We start from the raw sequence: 21,513 nt of genomic DNA on the forward strand, positions 1-21,513 counted from the left end.
TCTCAGGAAATAGAGTCTGCTTTGCCCTTTCTTATATACAGCCTCCGTGTTGTGTCTCCAGTCCAGTTTGTTGTCAATAAGAACTCCCAAATATTTGTAGTTCTCTACAATGTCCACTTCCTCACCCAGTATTGAAATGGCATTTAGCTCAGGCCTGGTCCTCCTAAAGTCTATCACCATTTCCCTGGTCTTAGCCACATTCAAGACAAGGTGGTTGTTTTTGCACCATGTCACAAAGCGGTCCACCAGTTGCCTGTACTCTGTCTCCTCACCATCACTGACACACCCCACAACTGCAGAATCATCAGAGAACTTCTGCAGGTGACATGACTCAGAGTTGTACTGGAAGTCAGAGGTGTATAGTGTAAACAGAAAAGGAGACAGCACAGTCCCTTGTGGTGCTCCTATGTTGCTAACTACCTGCTCAGACACACACCCTTTCAGTCTCACAACCTGTGGTCTTTCAGTCAGGTAATCAATTATCCATGAAGTAGTGGAGGTGTCTACCTGCATCCTTTGCAGCTTCTCACGTAGCAGCACAGGCTGTATGGTGTTAAAAGCACTTGAGAAATCAAAACACATGATCCTCACAGTGCTGCCAGTACTGTCCAGGTGAGAGTGTGTTCTATGGAGCAGGTAGATTAAGGCATCCTCAACACCCACCTTTGGACGGTATGCAAATTGTAATGGGTCCATGTAGGTGGTCACCTGTGGTCTCAGATGGGCCAAGACCATCCTCTCCAGTACTTTCATAATGTGCGATGTTAAGGCAACTGGTCTGTAGTCGTTGAGGGTAGATGGAGAAGGTTTCTTTGGGACCGGAACAAGGCAGGATGTTTTCCAAGACATAGGCACTCTCCCCAGGCTCAGGCTGAGGTTGAAAAGGTGCTGCAGAATACCGCAGAGCTGTTCCGCACAGACCTTCAGGACTCTTGGGGTGTGTGGGTGAAGTAGTGCTTCTCTGAAGGTGAAAAGTCTGGTGGATGTCCAAGGTCCTTGAGACCTGGCATTGCTTACTGCTTTGTCTTAGTGTCTGCACTGCAAGAAGAAAATAGATATTACTCTCCTCTGCTCTCACACCCTCAGTGTGTTTTTGTGGGCCCTGTGACTTGGGTCTGATGCCCAAATGGCTGTTCTTTGAGTCCTGAAGAATAGCAAGGAGCTGTCCAGCCTTTTGGTGCTGAAGTGGATCGAGGATAAGGCAAGGCATGTTGAATTGCCAGATAGTTAGAGATATGTCAAATTTATGGTAAATGCCTAGCCTGTGGGGTCTGGACACTCACCGTAGACAGGGCTCAATCGGAGGGGTGGGATAAACAGTTGTCTTTCAAATTCCCTCCCCGCAATAGGATAATGCTAAACAAATCATCTTCTTGTTTTCAAGTAGCAGGATGCGTAACTTTCCCTCTCCATGCAATAGGATAACGCTAAACGAATCATCTTCTTGTTTTCAAATAACAGGATGCGTTACCGTCGCAACTTCTGGTCGCATGTCAGTCACCATTATGTTAAGCCCACCTACCGACTCTATACACGTTGTGATTGGGCCGCTGGTGCTGGGGGTTCTCAGCTCCCTGGCTCAATGGATCGTGCCTAGACTGCCCCGCCAGCCAAATTACATTTGCTGCCGCTAGGGGCGTCTAGATTTCTAGGCTAGTAAATGCCATCTAGCTGAAGCCAAGAACAGGTTTTGCTCAGCTTTTTAGTGAATTACTTGGACAGTAAAGTCACATAATGTTGTTAGTGTACAGTTGTAGTGTATATGCAACACACAGCCTACAGACACACAGGTAGAAGAATACACACACACACACACACACACACACACACACACACACACACACACTCACAGGGCTGCGGCTGTGTATGTGGGTGCCCCGTGCAGAACCGTTTTGCGGTTCATAAAGATGAAAAAGACAAAAATGTTGTTAAGATATTAGAAATTATGTTGCATCTGTATCTAGTAGCCTATATGACATCATATTACATTTTCAACACAATAGTGAGTTCTGCTAATGAAAAGGGGATGATGGTATTCCAGATACCTAAGCCTCTGGTACAAATAAGGTCCAGAGTAAACATTTACAAAAACCACGATCCTTACACAAGATACTGGGGAGCTTTTCGGACTGCTGCTGCTAATGATTACGATTAAAAGTATATAATGGGCTACATATGCAAATGTATTGATGACATTGTATTACACCATGCGCTAAAAAAACACATCACCCCCCCCCCCCCACACACACACCATTTCATCATCCTCTCCCACACACCCCATTACCCACCCCCTTCCCACCACACACACACACACACTCTCTCTCTCTCTCTCCCTCTCTCTCTCTCACACACACACACACACACACACACACACACACACAATATACGTTTTGATACTTGTAATTTCTTCTTTAAAGTTGAGCTGACTCTTGAGCAAAATAATTTCATTAAGTATAATTCCTTTTATGAGTACAATAAACTACTTGAACTTTAACTCTCAACTCTGCAAAGGAGAGACAAATATATTTGTTCAAATAGGCTTATGAGGAGTATGAAAGGGCAAAGAAGTGATTCGTTGTTCATGAAATTTTCATGGCCAGAGGGAAAAAAAGACTGTCTGTCTTTCTTTCTTTGCTTTGATAGAACAGAGATGCTTGCCAGTTGGTCACAGGGGGTGGTAAACACCTTTTGTAATCCCACTGGAAGTTGCCATTTCCATACCAGGTTGTGTTATTTCCAGTTGTGTGTTCTTTTTGCAGACCAGAGGAGATCTAAATTATAATTTCCTCAGCTTTCTCAGATTGTTCAAGCACGGTCTTGCCCTCTTTACCAGGACAGAGACATGAGGGTTCCCAGACCTGAACCTGATCTGAGATCTGAACAATAGCTGCTCACGCTCTCAGCTGAGCTCCCAAGTATAGGGTACAGCAGGCCCATCATGTTTTCCTTCAAAATGGAGACCGAAATAGGCTTACATGAATCATTAGACGACTGCTCTCTAACCTCATCCTTTCGATTTTCTCTGGTCTCTAGCCCATTCGAATGCATTCAGAAGTCACATTTGCATGTAATATACCACTATTCTTATTGTGGAGTCTAACTACAATAGTCAGTATAGTAAATACATAAGCTACATTTTACTGACCGGTTAACTTCATTTAACCTTAAAAGGACTTCAATTTTTAGAGGTCAATGTACATTACGCAAGAACAGTTCTGATAATGCAAGTACATCCATTGAAATTCAGGTAGGCTCTTCTTCTGCAGATAGAAGAGCATGACTGATTGCATCAGCAAGGAACACTGCTGTATGAAGGATGGATGTAGATGTGGCTCAGCAGATCAAACAAATACAAAATGACCTTGAATAGGGCTTTACATCTCCTGTGCAGTCTCTGGCCCCTCATCTAAAGTTCGGCACACACATACACACGCGCACACACACATACTGTACGCACACACACACGCGCACACACCTGTCAGTCTATCAGCAGTCAGTCTGCAGAAGGTAGCTGCTGCACATGAAGAATCATAATCTAACTTGTTATGGGCACCTCACATTTTCACCCCCTCTGAAGTGTAAAACAACAGGAATAGAGAGCAGAATAACTATACACTGTCTGCTGTGTCTACAGTACTCTCACTAGGACAACAAGGCCTCCAGGCCCCTCTGGTATTCCTTCCCTCTCGGTGCATCTGCATGAAGGCTGCTTATATCCAGGATGCTACATTTGGTCAACGCAAAGGGACATTGTGCATTTGCATTTCTGAAGTTGTCATTTGTATGGAAATCGAATATCGGTATGTGGCAGGCTGCTGTATGATTTTCATTAAATATCACTAGACTATGGCTAGACCGGCAGAGATTTGTCAAGTGCATGAGCAAGTCAAATGAACAAGGGGAAAATCACAGTGAAGGAAAGAGACCAATCATTACAGTGCGGCCATTCGAGTAACTTGTTGTAAACATAGACACTGATAAGACATTAAGACCAACATTAGTCATGAAACAAATCAAGGGATGCATTTCTGAAAAATTGCCACTAACCTCAGTAGACATATCCAATGAATGATGTCTGGTCCATTCTATGAGAAACTGAAATGCCATCTCATTGAAGCCTGAACATTTTTTTACTCAGATGTTTCATCAAATACTTTAAAACTTTGACAGTACATAAACTTTCCACTAAATTTGTGTCATTGAGCAACCCACCCACACACACACACACACATAGTATAGGCAGCTTGATGGATGATCTTTATGTAGTGCAGGAAGCCAGAACATAACACTTCCATCTAAAGGAGTCTGACAAGTCTACATCTGGTACAAGTGTAAATTCAGTACCAAACCTTTCTCTAAGGCTATGGCACAGTTTGGCACTCAGCAAATGTATCACCACTGGTACAAAAAATGGTGAAACTAGGCATAGCCTGTCAATCACACAACTATTGTGTGGTCTCAGGCTCTGGGTGTGGCATAACAAAGTCTGCGAATGAAGACAAAACCAGCTGAGCGAAGAGCTATGAAGGGGCAATCAGTTCCAGACAGTAGCAACAGACTTCAGATCAGATCCAGCGCCAACCTCACGCCCCACCGACAGAAGAGAAGTAAAGTCATTACCACTGGCAGTGCTCCCCAGACATGACCACTTTCTGACGGGCAGTGTGGGCATGGCCCACCGGAGTCCTTTACTCACTAAGACAAGGCCAACGGATGAATTATTTATGTTTCAATTATGTACGATGACATAAAACGGGTGAATTGGCAGTAATGCACGCCCTGTTCTGTACATCATTATTGAAGATCATTCTCCAAATGATATGTGGCGCATTTCTACCGAACAGTGCGGGGAGAGGGGCTCTCATAATGTTATACCGTAAAACTGACTGATAGTGTGATGCCTTTGACTGATTGCATCATTTGGCACTGAACATTTTGTCTCTAAATGACTGTTACACGTAAACAAGCTGATTCACAAACATAATGCTTCATAACAGCCTTCAGCCTCCCAAATCATGTCACATTACAGCTGGATGGAAAAAAGGGTGCCTTTCAAAACCATGTGTTGTAGACAGCAATTTATAAAACATAAGACAAATCATTAATAATTATTAAAGACATTTTTTATTAAATATTTTTCTTTGTAAGTTCACTTTGTTCTCTGCTTGCATACTTGTTTCACCCTCAAGGTGGACTTGGAAAACAAAAGCGGCTGAGAGGCATAAAGTAATCAGCTGAAACTGTGGTTGTCTATGAGAAGATCGACATGTCAATGCAGTAAATCTCTGTGAAACCACATGACTTCAGCACTTTAAAGCCAAAGCCTTATGCTTGCAGTGGGGGGCGAAAAAAAAGCATATTTAGAGGACATCTGTGGGTGAAGCAAGCAGGCAAGATTGATCTAAATTAAGAGCTCCGGCAAGTGGAGGCATACAAAAGACTGTGTGTGTGTGTGTGTTTGATCAATCCTACTATATTCACGACGACTCTCCATGAATTATTTACATCACAAACATTTCCAGATAACGGTTTCCTGTTAAGAATTCAAGCAAAAAAAAATTAAATAAATACATTTAAACAAAAAAAAATCAATACCTAAAAAGTGCAAAAGGGCAACATGGCTGTGGGAAGTGTTCTGAACAAGATTCACACTGTGTACATACATTTGTACAGCATCAAGTAACATGTTATGGACTTTCATTTACCATAAGGACGAGTGGCATTGGCAGGTAAATCACTGTGTGTGTGTGGGTATGAACTAAGGCTGCACTGTGCCAACCCCTGACCAATGACAACGCTGTGTCCCTTTGCAACACCCAGCCTAACACGAGAGGCTAACGTCACAAAGAAGGGCTCTAGAAATATACACACACAAGAAGTGCACCATTTGAGACAATGCCTTAGCTTTAAAAGGCAGCAAATCCACAAGGTGTGATTCTTTAAACCACCGCTTTGTATTTTTTTTGTGTGTGCAATGTGGTTTTTTATTTCTTTCTATTTTAAATCTCCACTTTTCCTGTAGCTAAGAGGTGGGCTGGTTTGAACATTTTGGTCTGTAATTGGAGCTGCTGAGGCAGAAAAAGGGCTTCTTCACAGAGAGTATTTTTCCACTTCAGCAAACCAAATGGAGTCAAATTGCTGAATAACTGGAATCGAAAACAAATTTGACCTGCACGCCTTGAGACAAGTGCATGTTGCTAAACTTTCTCTGCGCCTGTGAGTGGTAGAGACATAAATCCATTGGGCTTCAGAGCCCACCGTGCATTATATCTGACAGAACACAGATCCAATGTTTCTCTGTGTACAGCAGAGCGGCTGAATGTCAACAAAGTGCAAGTCATAAATAAACACAAACAAAAACGACACTCAAGCGTAACAGCAGGGACAGACTGCAAGTGACATTCACTGTACAATATTTTGATATATTAAAAAATAATAAAACTTTGTCAAAATAAATAGATGTTTGTTTAGCATGGCCCCACTCGAACCAGGATATAACTCAAATGGACACATTGGTGTTAGAAACGATCTGGATGCTCCGCACCTAGAAGACACAGTAACTGTGATTAATTTATATGAAACATTTGTCCTTGCACAGTTATATTTGTGCTTTTCCCTTCAAACACAAAAGCCATGTTGATTTTCTGAGAAAAAAAAACATTCCATTATTTTTCTTAAATGTACATTTGTCCTTCCTCTGGACCCGATTTGATGTCATTTAGAAGGATGTGTTTTTTGATGGTCTTGGACATCCTCTCGGATAAGACACATTGTACTGTATACAAACATTACAAATGACGGTAGTGCCAGGCACCTAATCACAGTGTATGAATACACCATTCCACCCCTAGCCACGGTCACTGTCACTGACTCAACGGATGTTTTATCTGTTAGGGGTATCATCACCGACGCCTGTGAAAACGGCAATGGTTTCACGGGACCAGTGTCCTCAAAGGATGCTTCTTATCAGGTTGACAGATTATCCATAGTCTGGGTTCTGTCTTCCAACATGGAAGAGACCCTGAGACTAAAGCACGCTGTGTGTTTGGTATTCCTCCGACATGGCAAACCGCAGAGAAATGAAAGAGAGGACCGTTTCTCGCTCCAGAGCACGACTTTTTTTTCCCGCTCTCGGTTCAAAGTGTTTGATCTGTATCTTACAGCTATAGGCTCCGAGTCTGGAATATTCACTGACCTCCATCAACAAGAATCCTAGAGTCTAAGGATAAAAAAGAAGACAGAAAGATAGATAGATTCAGAGAGAGAGAGAGAGAGAGAGAGAGAGAGAGAGAGAGAGATAATGCCCTCACGTGGACTTTCATCCCTTCGCTGCATTTTCTCAGCAGCATTCGCCTCACCTAACTAACAAAAAGGCACACTCACTGATGGTAGTCAACCTCCACCAAGCGGGTCCTAGTGGAGCTGGACAGTCGCCGTCAACTTGAGCTGTGTCCCATAGGGGTGAGAAGGAGGAAGAGGAGGAAGAAGAGGAGGAGGAAGAGGAGGACTGATCCCGTTGCGCTGCCCGGTTTGCGGTCCTCTCAGGAGGCTACGGGCCAGAGGGGCAGCAGGTGTGCCTCCGTGTTGAAGACGTACTTGTCCAGGCTGACGAGCTGCTCGTCGTCGGAGAAGAGCAGGAAGAGGTACTTGAGCGTCTCGCCCAGGAAGAAGCTCTCCATCTTGTCCCTGGGCCCGGGGCTCACCGGGTCGCGGACGTTGGAGATCGAGCTGTAGCCCCCCGTGGGCACCTGTCAGAGAGAGAGAGACGGGGGGAAACAGAGTAAGGGTAGGGGTGAGGGTCAAAAAAGGCTGTGAGAGTGTGATCTCCATCTAGGTCAAATCAAGAGTGGCAGTGAGGAAAAACATTGTGTGTGCATGAATGTACAGTATGTGTATAAATGGCACATATGCACACACACAGACACACAGACACACAGACACACAGACACACACACAGACACACACACACACAGACACACACACACACATGAATATTATACAGTCCAGACAGATGAACAGACACAGAGGACAGAGACACAGACAGAGGACAGAACCAGAGACATCAGACCAAATCTCCAAAGCGAGATTGAGAATAAAGGCAGGGAGCTGAACGTTTTAAATAGCCTTAAAAGCCTTCCCCAATTTCATTTTAGTAGCTGGACAATTAGAACTTGATTATCTTTTCACCACGCTGCGATGACTCAACTATTTCACATTAAATTGCTAAATTGAACAGCGGCAGGCCGTACCAGAGCAGCAGGACAGTAACTGCAGCTTAAATGGCCCTCTCTACGGGTGGCTGTGAAAGCTCATGTATACTTAATCACTGGCCCACAGACACTTGCATCATTTCACTGGTGGCCGTGTACAGTACTCATCTACCTACATCCGCTATGACTGTATCTCAAACCGCCTACTTGCACACTTCAAATACTTAGTTTAAGTATATAGTGCAGATATTGGGACAATACTTACCATTGAAAAGTGGGTATAATGCAAGTAAGTGCTCCGTACACACTAGAAGTGTACTGACAGAAGTATGCGATTTGAGACAGCAGCCTATCATTTGGAAGGACACTAACCTATTTAGGCTGTACAGTAGCTGCATAGTGCATACTTGCATACTTTTCTTCCTCTAGCACGTAACTGAGTGCTCATCCTGCAGCACTGGCATACGCAAGTGTTGCGCAACCGGTTGTGTACTCACTCTGGTGTACTTGTTGAAGCTCTGCAGGATCTCCCAGCCCCAGTCCCTGTACTTGGAGTCGTGGGTGTACCTGTACAGGTAAAAGAGGCTCTCGACCGTCTCTGGCCGCAGGAGATTGTGTCTGTCCGCGGGCTAACACACAAAGAAAGGAGGAGACCAGAATAAGGCCCTGGAAAATCCTTTCAAGCAAATCACCTTGTATATTGAGGTTAGGCTATTGCCATAGTGCATATTAAAGGGAGAAACATTATTTCATTTCTAATCTTATCAGATGCAGACACAGAAGAAACAAACTGTTTCATAATTATTTATGTTATCAGGCAACTGTTATCAGAAGCTTGACTTTGCTGTGCTCAACTCTTTGGCCTGTGGGATCTTTTATGATCTAACATGCTCAGAAAGAATGGTTCTTTTTAGGATCCGTGTAAATTTGAGGATTACACACTGAACCGTTTCTCGAAGAACCCTTACATTAAATAGTAAGATCAGACTGTCCCAGGTTCTCCCGAACTGTATTATATCATTACAAGTAATTTTTACAAGTACAAGTTCCTGCTACGGTTCTAAGCGGACCCTTCGGCGGAGTGCACCTTGACGTCCACGTCGCGCCCGTTGCGGGGCTGCAGGTTGAAGTGGGCGATCTCGGGGCTCAGGCCCGTCTCCATCTGGGCGTACATCTGGTGGCACGTCTCCATCAGCTCCAGGGCCAGCTCCATGTGCTCGGCGGGCAGGCCGTTGTGGGCGCCCAGCGCCAGCGTGCCCGGCAGGAAACACACCAGGTGGTCCTGACCGAGGGGACAGAGGAGAGGAGAGGAGAGGAGAGGAAGAGGAGGGGAGAGGAGAGGAGAGGAGAGGAAGAGGAGGGGAGAGGAGAGGAGAGTCAGGCTGGGTCAAGTAGTTCAGGGCTGATAGACAGGAAGTTATCTGTGCCTGAAATATAGAGAATAGCCTTTCTTGACATCGTATATGGCTGAGCTCAAGCCTGAATTCAGGCACCATGCCTGAACTCTATCAGGCCTGGGTAGTTTTGAAACCACAGGAGTTATACCAAGGTATTTCACAGGTTGAATAAAGCACTTTAGTTTGCAAGTTGAAGCAATGTACAAGTGAACAGGAGGAAGATGAAAAAGAAAGAAAACTAAAGCAAAAACAAACAACCCCCCCCCCCCCCCCCCACATAAATCCCTTACATGTTTAATGTTTTAAGAAGTGCAAGATAAATATACAGAATAACATTAATTAAAAGGAGAAACTAAAAGGATGAGAGTTACTGTTAGCATTTTTTAATGTGTGAGTCAGAATGCAGCAGACAATGCAAGAAAAAATAAATAGGAGTCTAACGGATATGAGGGAAGAGATTAAAGCAGGGCCAGAAACAGTCCAGAACAGAGGGAATAAAACAAGAAAGAAATATAGTGTGTGTGTGTGTGTGTGTGTGTGTGTACGTGTGTGTGTGTGTCTCTGTGTGTGTGTGTGTGTGTGTGTGTGTGTGTGTGTGTGTGTGTGTCTGCGTGTCTGCGTGTGTCAGGGAGAAACAGTGGGAGGGAAGGGAGGGCCCGTTCAACTTCTCCACCTGTCACAATGACCTTTTCATTGCTATTGTCCCCAGCTCACCCACAAACTACCATCAGCCCTGCCACCGCACATGGGATCGGAGTCACCCTTCCCAGACATCTAATTGGTCATTTACTTCTGACATGCCACGAGACAACACCCAAGCTGTTGGGGAGACCTGCGCAAGCCTTCAGTAAACGCCAATAAAAGACCAGTGGCTCTTTATCAGTCGTCCTTCATACCATTTTGGGGTTGAGGCGGCCGTGTGACAGCTCCCCCACAAACGTCAGCAGGCTGGGCTGAGTCTTCTTCAGCAGGTTCTTCCTCACGCCCTCGATCGCCTGAAGGTAGTCTTCCAACAGGCTGTAGACGCAGACAGACACATCATATTGCATTCAATACAGGGGTCAATCTCTGATGTCGGCATTGGCTAGAGACACTGGCTGTTCTGGGTGTCACGTTATTTTAGTCAGACACACATTGAAACCCCCACGGGAGGTCCCATCCAAGAATAAATTAAATCAATACAGCCAAGCTCATTATATTGCCATCATGAATCATGATCAGATATACTGCATCTCTTTAGGAAACTCTGAAGTGTCTGTATCCGCAGCAGTAATAGGTTTGAATTAAGTGCTGGTGCATACTGTGTACCGTCACTGATAAATGTCAAGGTATAGCAGGTATATGAAAGAATTAACGCCCACAAAAGCCATTTCTGGAAAGGCAACCCCATTAGCAACACAAAGCACCCCAGGCACCATACCTAGAGAGATTGCTGTTAGCCTTCACTGACACAGACATAAACATACTAAAGCTAATTTATTCCGTATGTGGCAGCCTGGGCATGTGGAAGGAAGCACATCTAATGTACAATAAAAATAGCCAATGAGTGCCTGTTCTTGGTGATCTCACTGCCTATACGGCAAACCACTTTATGGATCCTATACGTTCACTGCATAGTTGGATGATCGGAGGGTTTATAAGTATGGTAGAACTCCACCACCTAGAGGTCAACACTGGTAAATACAGCAGGGACCCACTGCAGGTGTGTGTCCTTCCAGAAGGACTGGGGTTAAGGCCACTTTTGAAGGCAACTTCAGGAATTCAGCACATACATAAATTAATCAATAAAGTCCCTCTCACTCGACTCTCCACTCAAACCACTGGTCCAGCCCAGTGCTGTGCTGTCCTGTCCTGTCCCATCTTCTTCAGTGAGAGCGGTGGCAGCTGCACACGGTGTCTCTGAATTATTTAGGGCCCTGCCTCCTCCGCAGACAGTCAGGGGAACAGCACAGACACAGTCTGGACAACACACACACACACACACACACACACACACACACACACACACACACACACACACACACACACACACACACACACACACACACACACACACACACGCTTTCGTCCAATTCCCTGACCTCATCATATGGTCAGTGATGAGGTTGCGGATTCTTTATCGATACAGGCAGCGCCAATGTGTGCATCAGATGCGGTGAGACATGCAGCTTGTGTGCATGGTCATCATTTGTTCCCACTCAGCTCATAACATTACTGAGGGCAGTAAACGGCTCCAGTTGTTACACAGCATGTCATTGTCTTCAGAAATTAATTTGTATGGGGGCTTGATGTCAGCGCACAGTATGTGTGTGTGTATGTGTGTGTTCGTTCTGTCCTCTGGGAGAAGGTGAAGGCATTGCTCGTGGCAAGTTTCCCAAAACCTCTCCTTCGCTGGCCACCAGCCAAAAGGGGTCCATTTCAACCTCAACTAATTTGATTCTGGTGGTCGTTAAGTCCTCATTTACAATAGTAACACTCAAGACTGGTTAACAGTTAGAAACTCCAGCGGCACACGTCTGGGGAACATGCCCGGAGTTTGAGTGCGAAGACAGCTCACACAAGTACAAAAGTTGCATTTGATGTCCCATAACCTTTAAAGCCCATAACCGTCTGCAGCCTTGTGTAACTGTCTGCAAGACCTCGATGTGTTTGCCTGGCTGAACTGCTCTGTCGGCATAGGCTCGCAAAGAATAAGTCTGGGCCCAATCAATAAATAATCACAGCCTCTGTCTGCAGAGGACAGACCAACTCCAGACTGTTCTCTGACCTTATTTGTGCGTGGCCACATGGCTTAAACGATTCACTCCTGCGTCGTCTTAACTATAATCCTCCGCTAATGGGAAGGCCGTCCTGTATCCAACTCGTTTAAAGCAGACATTTCATCACATTGGGGGGGGGGGGATTTAATCCGGGCCGGCGCCGCTGGATGGGGGCCGGTGCTGTTGGCAGACACACCTGTTGAGGGCCGGTTAAGATTAGTGTCCCACCCCCGGCCCCTCACGTGGGCAGACAGGGTCGAACGCTGGAGCAGAAGTGTCTCCTGCAAGCCTGTACAGAGGACTGGACACGTAAACAGAGTCATCTGTGTACATGTAGCTAGTATGGCGAAGACTGGACACATAAACAGAGTCCTCTGTGTAGCAGACAGATCTGTGAAGCTAGTCTGGCTATCACCATACTAAGACTAAACATTAGTATGGGGAGTCTGCTCTTTATTTCTACTGCATAAGAGGCGTGATCAATGGGCATTGTTAAAATGACTCCATATGCTTGGATAGTCCTTCAACCAATCAGACCAACGATCCGGTGTGTCTTTTGGATAAGCTACTGTAGCTTGTGACTGGACCCAAAGGTTGTGGACAAGAAGTAGGGGAGCTAGATGTGCAGGATTCCAGCTTGAGCTGCTGGGTGAAATCCAAATTCGCCGGCAGGTCAGGCAGGGTTCACCCAGCCTACTACGTAACACTTCCAATGGTGTCAGTCAGAGAGAGAGAGAGAGAGAGAGAGAGAGAGAGAGAGAGAGAGAGAGAGAGAGAGAGAGAGAGAGAGAGAGAGAGAGAGAGAGAGAGAGAGAGAGAGAGAGAGAGAGAGAGAGACTATGAAGTCCAGTACTGCTCACTGACTTCAAAACACTCCTTGAGACGCCACAAAGACCAATCCTACTGAACGCAACTCAACTCAGAAACAAGCAAACCTATAATCTTTTCCTTCAATTATTCAGTAATCCATTTTGCTAAGCAGACCAATATTTTTTCAATTATTCAAAGCTTTGCTTTTCGTAACGATTGCACATAATATTCCAGCCCCTCTACTCTACAGGATTACACAAAGACACAGAAGCTCACACAGCCATAGCAATGGCCACAAACACACACCCGCACACACACACACACACACACAAACACACACACTTACGCTGTCTCGGTCTTGCCTCCCTGCAGCCACTGCTTGAGCAGGTACTCGTAGTAGCTGTCGGCGCGAGCGCCCAGCGTGTAGATGCCGCGGTGGGTGAACTTGCCGCTGTTGGTGTTGATGAACATGGGCACCAGGCCGTCGTGCTTGCCCTCCAGCCGGTGCACCCGGCTCATGACCTCGTCCACCGCCGCCTGCCGGTCAGAAACAGAGAGGGCACGGGGGCAAACTATGAGTCTGAACTTACATAGTAGTGATTGATTCTCTCTCCAGAAACTGTCTTGGATCACAGGGGACAGACAGATAGACAGGCAGACAGAGAGACAGAGAGACAGACAGACAGACAGACAGACAGACTGGCAGACAGACAGACAGACAGACCGACAGACCGACCACAGATCTCTTAACATGTTATAATGTAATAAAATAAAGTCCCTGCTTTACGTACAGTACAAGAAACTTAACTAGACTCTCAGTTACAACTTGATGGCATAGGACACTTGAATGCCAGAATTTTGTTCATCAACATGCTTTTGCTGTTATCACACCAACTCGGTGCACAGGGTGGGAAATAGATTGGATTCACCACAAGGGGTTGGAGATATTTCTGTGTGGGTGCGTGTGGCGCGGGAACACATTCACAATGCATCTTGACACACAAATAATCTCATTTGAAAGACAAAATTGGTTTTCAAGCCACTCCTTTGTATTTGAAACCCATTAACTGCACTGCCAAACCCTTGAGACAGTGTAATGGTTTTCACCGCTTTTTAACAGGTAATTGATTTTAGACTATATAGTGAGTAGACTGGAGCCTGGCAGAGGGAGTAAGGCTGCTTTGGGGCCTTACACAATATAACAGTAAAATAATGACAATGATATCACTTACTTTACTGAGAAGCACAAATGGATTAGCAAATAGAGTCTGCAGAAAAGATGAACTGGAGAAAAAGGGACATGAAGGAAAAAGGCAGAGCTGAGGGCACTCCCAGTGGGCATACCTGGTACTGCGGATCGTTGGTGAGACGGCTGAGCTCGCGGAACTCCAGCTGGATGCTGGTTACCTCGGCAACGGTGCTGTCGGTGGTCCAGCGGGGTGGGCGGGCGGTGCCTTTGCCAATGTTGACATCCGAGAAGGGGATTTTAGACGGGGTTTTGAAGGCTGGCATAAGCCTGGCACCGATGTCTTTCTGCAGGAGGAGAGCGGAGGAGCGGTGTTAAGAAGCGAGAGATCTTTCCAGAACATTTACACTCACACGTATCCATGTGACAGACACTCATCTACTGTAAGCGATTTCAAAACTGTGGAACAGCAGGAGCATGCTGTGTAGAAGGGGCTTCTGATGACACAAGTTAGGCAGAGTGAAATGAAACCACATGACTTCACCCTGGGCCTGGCTGATAAGACTTGGGCACTAAAGATCAGGGGTTCTGGCAAAACATACCATTTCTGCATACGAGAATAACCTCAACATGCACAGGAGGAATAATTATGGGTCTGCTCATGCTGAAGTACCTCTCTGCCTCTGGCTATTACTACATAATCTGTGTGTGTGTGTGTGTGTGTGTGTGTGTGTGTGTGTGTGTGACTGTGTGTGTGCGTGTGTGTGTGTGTGTGTCCAACTCACAGCCTTGTCCAGGAACATCTCGTCTCCGGTCAGGTGGTAGGTGCTGAGCAGACCTCCCAGGATACGGATGGTGGTCTCGAAGAGATTCACGTCCACGTTTTTGTCGAATGACAACTCATCTTTCACCCAGATCCTCGCCTCCTCAAACTCTGGCAGGGAGAGAAGGAGATGATCGTGGGAGAGACGTTCATATAATATTCATTATTTCTAGAAGAATCCCTGCGCCAGCCTATACAGAAGACGGTACGAGAGCATAAGGACCCATACCAGCAGATACAAGGATAGTTTCTACCCTCAAGTCATCAGGATGCTGAACCGTCCTTGGAAATCCCCATATAATGGCACTTAGTTTGTGTTTTTTCCCCCTCTTCCTCCTCTCTCCATCCTTTTTTTAAATCTATTTATTTTTTTATTATGTATGGACACATGAGCACAATGTATTTCATTGCTTATAAATGCTTATTTATGAGTACATGATAATAAACTTTGACCTACAGCATGCAACATTTCAGATCTGTAATATATTGAATACCTATTCTATGACAATGGGCCAGGTCTGGGGAGGCTCCTTACCTTCTTTGAGCCCCAGTATCCACATAGTGTCCAGGGCGTCGACGATGCTGAGGCCCAGGCCGAACCACTCCCCAAAGGTCTTGCTGATGGGCTTCAGCTCGTCGTGGCCCCAGGCAAACTCCTTGTAGCCCTTCCACGCGTGCCTGAAGGCCTCCCGCACAGCCTCCACGCGGTCCTCTGGAGAGACCGACGCTGCTGGTACACACACACACACACACACACACACACACACACACACACACACACACACACACACACACACACACACACACACACACACACGATAACAATCACGGGCAACTCGTGGTAGATCAATGCTACATGTCTCACAGGGATGATCTCAGCAGACTAACATGCAGCAAGTGCAGACATGAGGCAACACAGCCTGTTCAAAGAGTTCACAGACTGACAGAGTCTTGATCATGAGAACAATGGAGCACGGCATAACAAACGATCCGTGTAGCGTTTTGTTATGCACACAGAGCATGGCGGCTAATCTGGTTGAATGATAATGTAACACCCGCCATCAGTCTTTCTCTCAAGAGCATTGGTAGGTCTGAATTTTCCATGGCAACAGACTAACTGGAACAGCCTTCAGATTCACATGGCGAGTGAGGCTAGCTGCAAGTGTGTGTGTGTGTGTGTGTGTGTGTGTGTGTTGCTCTCTGCATCTCATGTGTGTGTGTGCTGTGGAGTGCTGGAGATCACCTGGGGCCAGTGGTGCTGCTTCCCCTGGCTTGGCTGGCCCAGCTGCTCCTTCCTTCTCCTGCACTGAGGGTGGGGGGTCTGTGGACTGCTCGGCCTCGATCACGGTCCCTCTCCAGCTGACAATACAAGACAGACACACAGACACACGGACACACACAGGGCTCATATTTTACAAGATGTGATTTAACATACACAAAAGGTAATGTGTGCTGTGCACCCATACACATTCACTCTAACAGATACACACTCACACACTCTCATTTGCCGCTTTAGTGATAAACAAAAAAGAGCAGGAAAATAAACAACCGTAGCTCGGAAGAGAGATTTTGCCAGGCAGAGCCAGCTACTGTTTTAAAAGGGAGAGTCATTTTGGCGGAATTTCAACAGGTCCTGAGAGAAGTCGGAGTTGTTTTAGATCGATTTGGCTTTGTAGAGACCCCTCTAACTGAAGCAGTCCATTACTCATTCTGTAATGGCTCCTAAAGCAGCTTTTACATGGCGAGATTGCCATCATTTCTAAGAATAAAACAGACACTGGCATATGCCTTTAACAATGTCCTAATGGCTGAAAGATATGGCTGTGCACTTCAAGCAGCCCATTAATGAAAATGGAAGTCTGTCCATTCAATACATCAGATCTTAACATTGTTGAAAAAGAGGATTTCATAATTCATCCTCATATATTCTGTGATTCTTATTAGCCTGGGGAATCGGCCCCTTGAAGTGCCTTTTAAAATGAGCCTTTTAGGCTTTCTTAATGTTATCTCTGGTTACCAAGCCTTAGTAGAATGATTGTCATTATGCTCTATCTAGTTAGAGAAATTGCATCGGAAAAAACACTTACATCCGATTACATCAACATGAGCAAGAAGGAATCATGATAAAATAACTTAAAATATGGGATATCACAAGCCTGTCTTCACACAAATGTTAAGATTAAAATAATTCTCTGAATGACACAGGGGAGATGACCTCTTGCTAAGCTGTCTGCATAAATCTTCATACCATTTTAAATTAAACTAGAGCAATGCTTCAGACCTGTCCTTGTTTGAACTGAAGCCCCATTATCTATGCGCAAATCTAACAAGTTATGGTTTCATTTCCATTCAAAAACAAATAAACTAGGAAGAAAACAGTGTAATCACAAAATCTGATGTCAACCATGAGATACATCAGGTCTGACTGGTTGTTAAGGATGGTGAGAATTCATCCCGCTCATAAGGGCTTGGTTAAAAGTCCCAACATACAGTACCTGATAAGAGCCTTCTCCCCTTTCTGTTCCTCCTCCTCCCCTTTCTGTTCCTCCTCCTTCTCTCCTTTTTGTTCCTCCTCCTTCTTTCCTTTCTGTTCCTCCTCCTTCTCTCCTTTTTGTTCCTCCTCCTGGGCTCCCTCGTTCTTCTCTGGCGGTTCTGGTTTCTCCTTCACCTGGGTGTCCGATGTATTCCCTCGCTTCTGGAGTACAGGTGGGCCTCGTTTGTTTGGAGGTGGTTTCTTCTGTTAAGAGAGGAGGTCAAGAGGGGTCAGTACAGTACATCACAAATAAATGCAGAATGATGGCGCAGATGGCACATATCACACATATCACACACACACACACACACACACACACACACAAATGGATTTCGGGTACATTTAGGTAACATTTCAAAGTGTAACTTTGAGTGATGATAAAAGGGGCATCTATTTTGAGCAATGTTGCTAGGCACCACATTCATTACCTGTTTCATGCATTGTGATTGAATGATCACAACAATCTGCCTACTGATCTCCAGAAAGAAGAAGGTTGCCCAATATCAATGGCAATATGCCTGAACAAACAATGCTTAGAAACACTACTCAGCAACACTGCTTACTGCTCTAACATAGCTCTTCCAAGCCCATCTTCAGCTTTGGTTAATTTCTTTGGTCAAACAAAATAAAAAGGTCCTCAATCAATCCTTTGCTTAATTATCTGGATGAACTCTTCACTACGAATGTTTTGTAATAACATAATTAGCCACAACAACACCCATCACAAGCAAAATGAAAACAGAATTAGAAGACGACAGAGCGATGCTGACCATTTCTGGTGGTTTAGGAAGGATGGGGACGTTCGGCCTCTGCAGCTCCGGGATGATCTCCTGGGGCGCCGCCTCTGGGACATGGTCAGGGTTGACTTTTGGCATGGCCCCGGGCGGGATGGGCCGGACCCCTTTGATGTCCTCGGCATCCCAGTCGTCCTCTGCCGAGCGGTCAGACAGCCCTGCAGTCATGAGCGGCCGCAGATATAAGCAAATCAGACCCAGACTGAGACGGCAGAGTACCGTCAGCAGGTCTAGTCTAGACACACTCGATTAGGTATCAGCTGGCCGGCTAAATTTGGAATGAACCAATCAGATGACCCAAGGGAGTGGTTTGGATGATGACAAAGAGGACATGACCAGTTAGAAGTAGACGTTGTTAAAAGACACATTTGTGGAAAAACTCAAAGGAAATGCTTTAGTAAGCCTCATCACAGGATATAAAATGCTTTTGGGACATCTTCACAGACTGCAGGATCTGGCAAATGTTCTGTCTCCTTGCTGGGAGATGATGTGTCCTGCTCTGTGTGTTTGGAGGCCTTACCTCTCCAGTGCTGACTCAGGCTGGGATACGAGATGATGCCACAGGCCAGCAACAACGCCAGCAGGAAGAGGATCAGACTGCGCTGCATACGGGAGAGTTGCTTCCATTTCTAAACACACACACACACACACACACACACACACACACACACACACACAGACAGACAGACAGACAGACAGAACTGTTAAAACACTCATATTGCCTGTAAAGCATTACATTTTTTTGGATGTGCTGTACAGTTATGTATACAACTGAACAAGCCACTTTTAATTACGCTAAGGATATCTGTGCGCAGTTTGAGACAATAAATATGAACTGCTATATCAAGTTCTGGATGACAACACAATAGCCACTGCTGTACAATAGCATAGTTGTAACTTGAGCCTTTATGTAACCTTCATAGTGTAAGGTGCACCTCAGATGTCTTTCCTCAAAAGATGTGCATCATAACTGCATGCCATCACTACAACTCACTTTGCTAAGTGAAATGGCCAAGGACCTATAGTAACTAATTCAGCTCAATGTCTCTTAGGTTAATATCGCTTAGGATCTGGTGTATCATTGAAAATGGGGCTTACTGAATCTTTTGGACAACAAAACAATCATTCCGATCAGTTACTGAACGGTCAGCACAGGCATGTAAGACTGATACAGCCTGACTTCCGAGAAAGGAAATCTCTGTATAGTGCTTCTATAGCAACTTCAAAGACTGACTTTGTGCTTGGTGCAATCTCTGCAAGCCTTGAGCTGGTTTTTAAAACTCAGCTGTCAGCCAAACCTTAGTCCAACTAGGGTGTTGACCTCTCCAAGCTCACAGACAGCACAAAAGGTCGTCCTCCATTGGCCACTGCTATTTCAAGCTAGAAGACAGCACAAGAACAAATTACAAACAAAGCACTGACGAGAGCTCTTGGGAACAGAACTGCTAATGCCATACAAATCCTAATGCTGGTAGTGCTTAACAAATCACCCCCATTAGTCGTGATATTCGTTCCGTTCATGATCTACTTCCACTTCGTATTCAACATCAACTCTTACCCTCCAGCAGGACTGCCTCCTCCATTGTTTCCCGTTGGTGTAGTTATGGCTGTACTGGTCACGCAAGGTCAGCGCGACGTAGTCTTTACGCATAGGAGAGTACATCACTCTGGTTATTCATAAGATAAACAAAGAGCAATAAAGAGCGGTGAAAAAATGTCTCTTGTGATCGTTGCATATAACTGACAAAATAACGAAGGAAACCCAGTGCTTAAGCAAAGTTGCACATGTCCAGCAGAAACCCTGAGCAGACAGATTAAGTCACAGCGGGGATGAAAGCATAATGGAATGGGTAGAGAACGAAGTAAGTACCTACAGGGCTGGTTTTCGGCCAGGGTAAGGGCATTTCCCATTTCCAAATTTTGTTTTGAGAAGAGAAGTTGTATTGGGCAAGACAGACAGTGTCAAGTGTGCAACGACTGGCACAAACTGATAGGTTGTGATAAAGTGATCTCCATGCGTAATATGAACTTTACTTTTTTTATATGAACCTACAGCACTACCATTGAACTCAAATGAGCACGCAAACTGCGCATCATGCATGAAATAAGCAATACGGGAATCAGTACGAAGGAGTGGTACATTAAGCATTACATTTTACATACACTAATGCACACAGAATCTCGATGCACGTTGAAAACGTGCAACACTGACTGCAAAATTAGGCAAACACATTTAGAAAGTGAGCGTTAGCTAGCTGTCTGCTATGATTAGCTTGTAAGCTAGCCACTCGTTGACCTACCTTTTTCCGTCTCAGTCAACACCTCAGGATCGCGGCAGCATTATGGTATCAATGACAGGCTATTATCAGCTGAACAGGGTTTTCCTGAAACTAAACCCGCCTGGATTAGTGATAAACAACCTCCCAGGCTGGCTAGCTGCACACTCATCAACACTACACACCTCGTGTGATAGCTTGATTTGCTGACGTTTAGCCTACGTTACTTAACCACAATAATCAAAATATCAGCTTTTGTAAGATTTACTCCGGCTAATTTAAAGGCTGAACATAGTGAAGCAGCCCATCATATGTACCTAGAGAGTCATTAATTCAATAGTCGAGCATTGCAGCTACTGTAGATGAAGGGGCTAAGCGAATGACAGATCTTTCCCAACCACATGACAATTTGGATCAGCTGATGTCACTAGTAATCTTGCGTCGCTACTTTGTACACGTGGGCGTGTTGGTACGAAACTGATTTACAGATTGGCACAGCCACTATAATAATAATAATAATAATAATAATAATAATAATAATATAATAGTAATAACACGTTTTATAGCACCTTTCATACACAGTGTGCATCTCAAAGTGCTTGGAGCAGCCCTTAATACAATTCCTAACAAATGCCTTTCGCATCCTAGGGGGAAGAAAACAAATAGGGCCCGCGCAGGCACCAAGATGCGAAACAGGTTTTTGTTCTGTAAAGATGTGGGTAGGC

At 45.2% G+C, this 21,513-nt stretch overlaps 1 protein-coding gene across 3 annotated transcripts; it reads right to left on the bottom strand.

The window, feature by feature from the left end:
• Positions 1 to 5,105: 5,105 nt before the first annotated feature.
• Positions 5,106 to 21,175, bottom strand: man1b1a (mannosidase, alpha, class 1B, member 1a). Of its 3 annotated transcripts, none has more exons than XM_062554510.1 (14): positions 20,813 to 21,175; positions 20,071 to 20,179; positions 19,033 to 19,141; positions 18,489 to 18,670; positions 17,681 to 17,919; positions 16,429 to 16,544; positions 15,721 to 15,915; positions 15,148 to 15,296; positions 14,521 to 14,709; positions 13,523 to 13,713; positions 10,504 to 10,624; positions 9,298 to 9,492; positions 8,708 to 8,839; positions 5,106 to 7,748 (listed from the first exon to the last, which is right to left on the bottom strand). In XM_062554510.1, exons 2-14 carry the CDS (start codon positions 20,173 to 20,175, stop codon positions 7,542 to 7,544), a joined length of 2,130 nt encoding a protein of 709 aa, XP_062410494.1. In that variant the 5' UTR covers positions 20,176 to 20,179; positions 20,813 to 21,175; the 3' UTR covers positions 5,106 to 7,541. The 3 variants fall into 3 exon arrangements, with proteins under 3 accessions (XP_062410494.1, XP_062410492.1, XP_062410491.1); XM_062554508.1 differs by having other exon boundaries at positions 15,721 to 15,912; positions 17,681 to 17,922; XM_062554507.1 differs by having other exon boundaries at positions 17,681 to 17,922.
• Positions 21,176 to 21,513: the final 338 nt, after the last annotated feature.

Source organism: Sardina pilchardus, chromosome 14 (genome assembly GCF_963854185.1).
Source record: "Sardina pilchardus chromosome 14, fSarPil1.1, whole genome shotgun sequence".
Classification (NCBI taxonomy): domain Eukaryota; kingdom Metazoa; phylum Chordata; class Actinopteri; order Clupeiformes; family Clupeidae; genus Sardina; species Sardina pilchardus.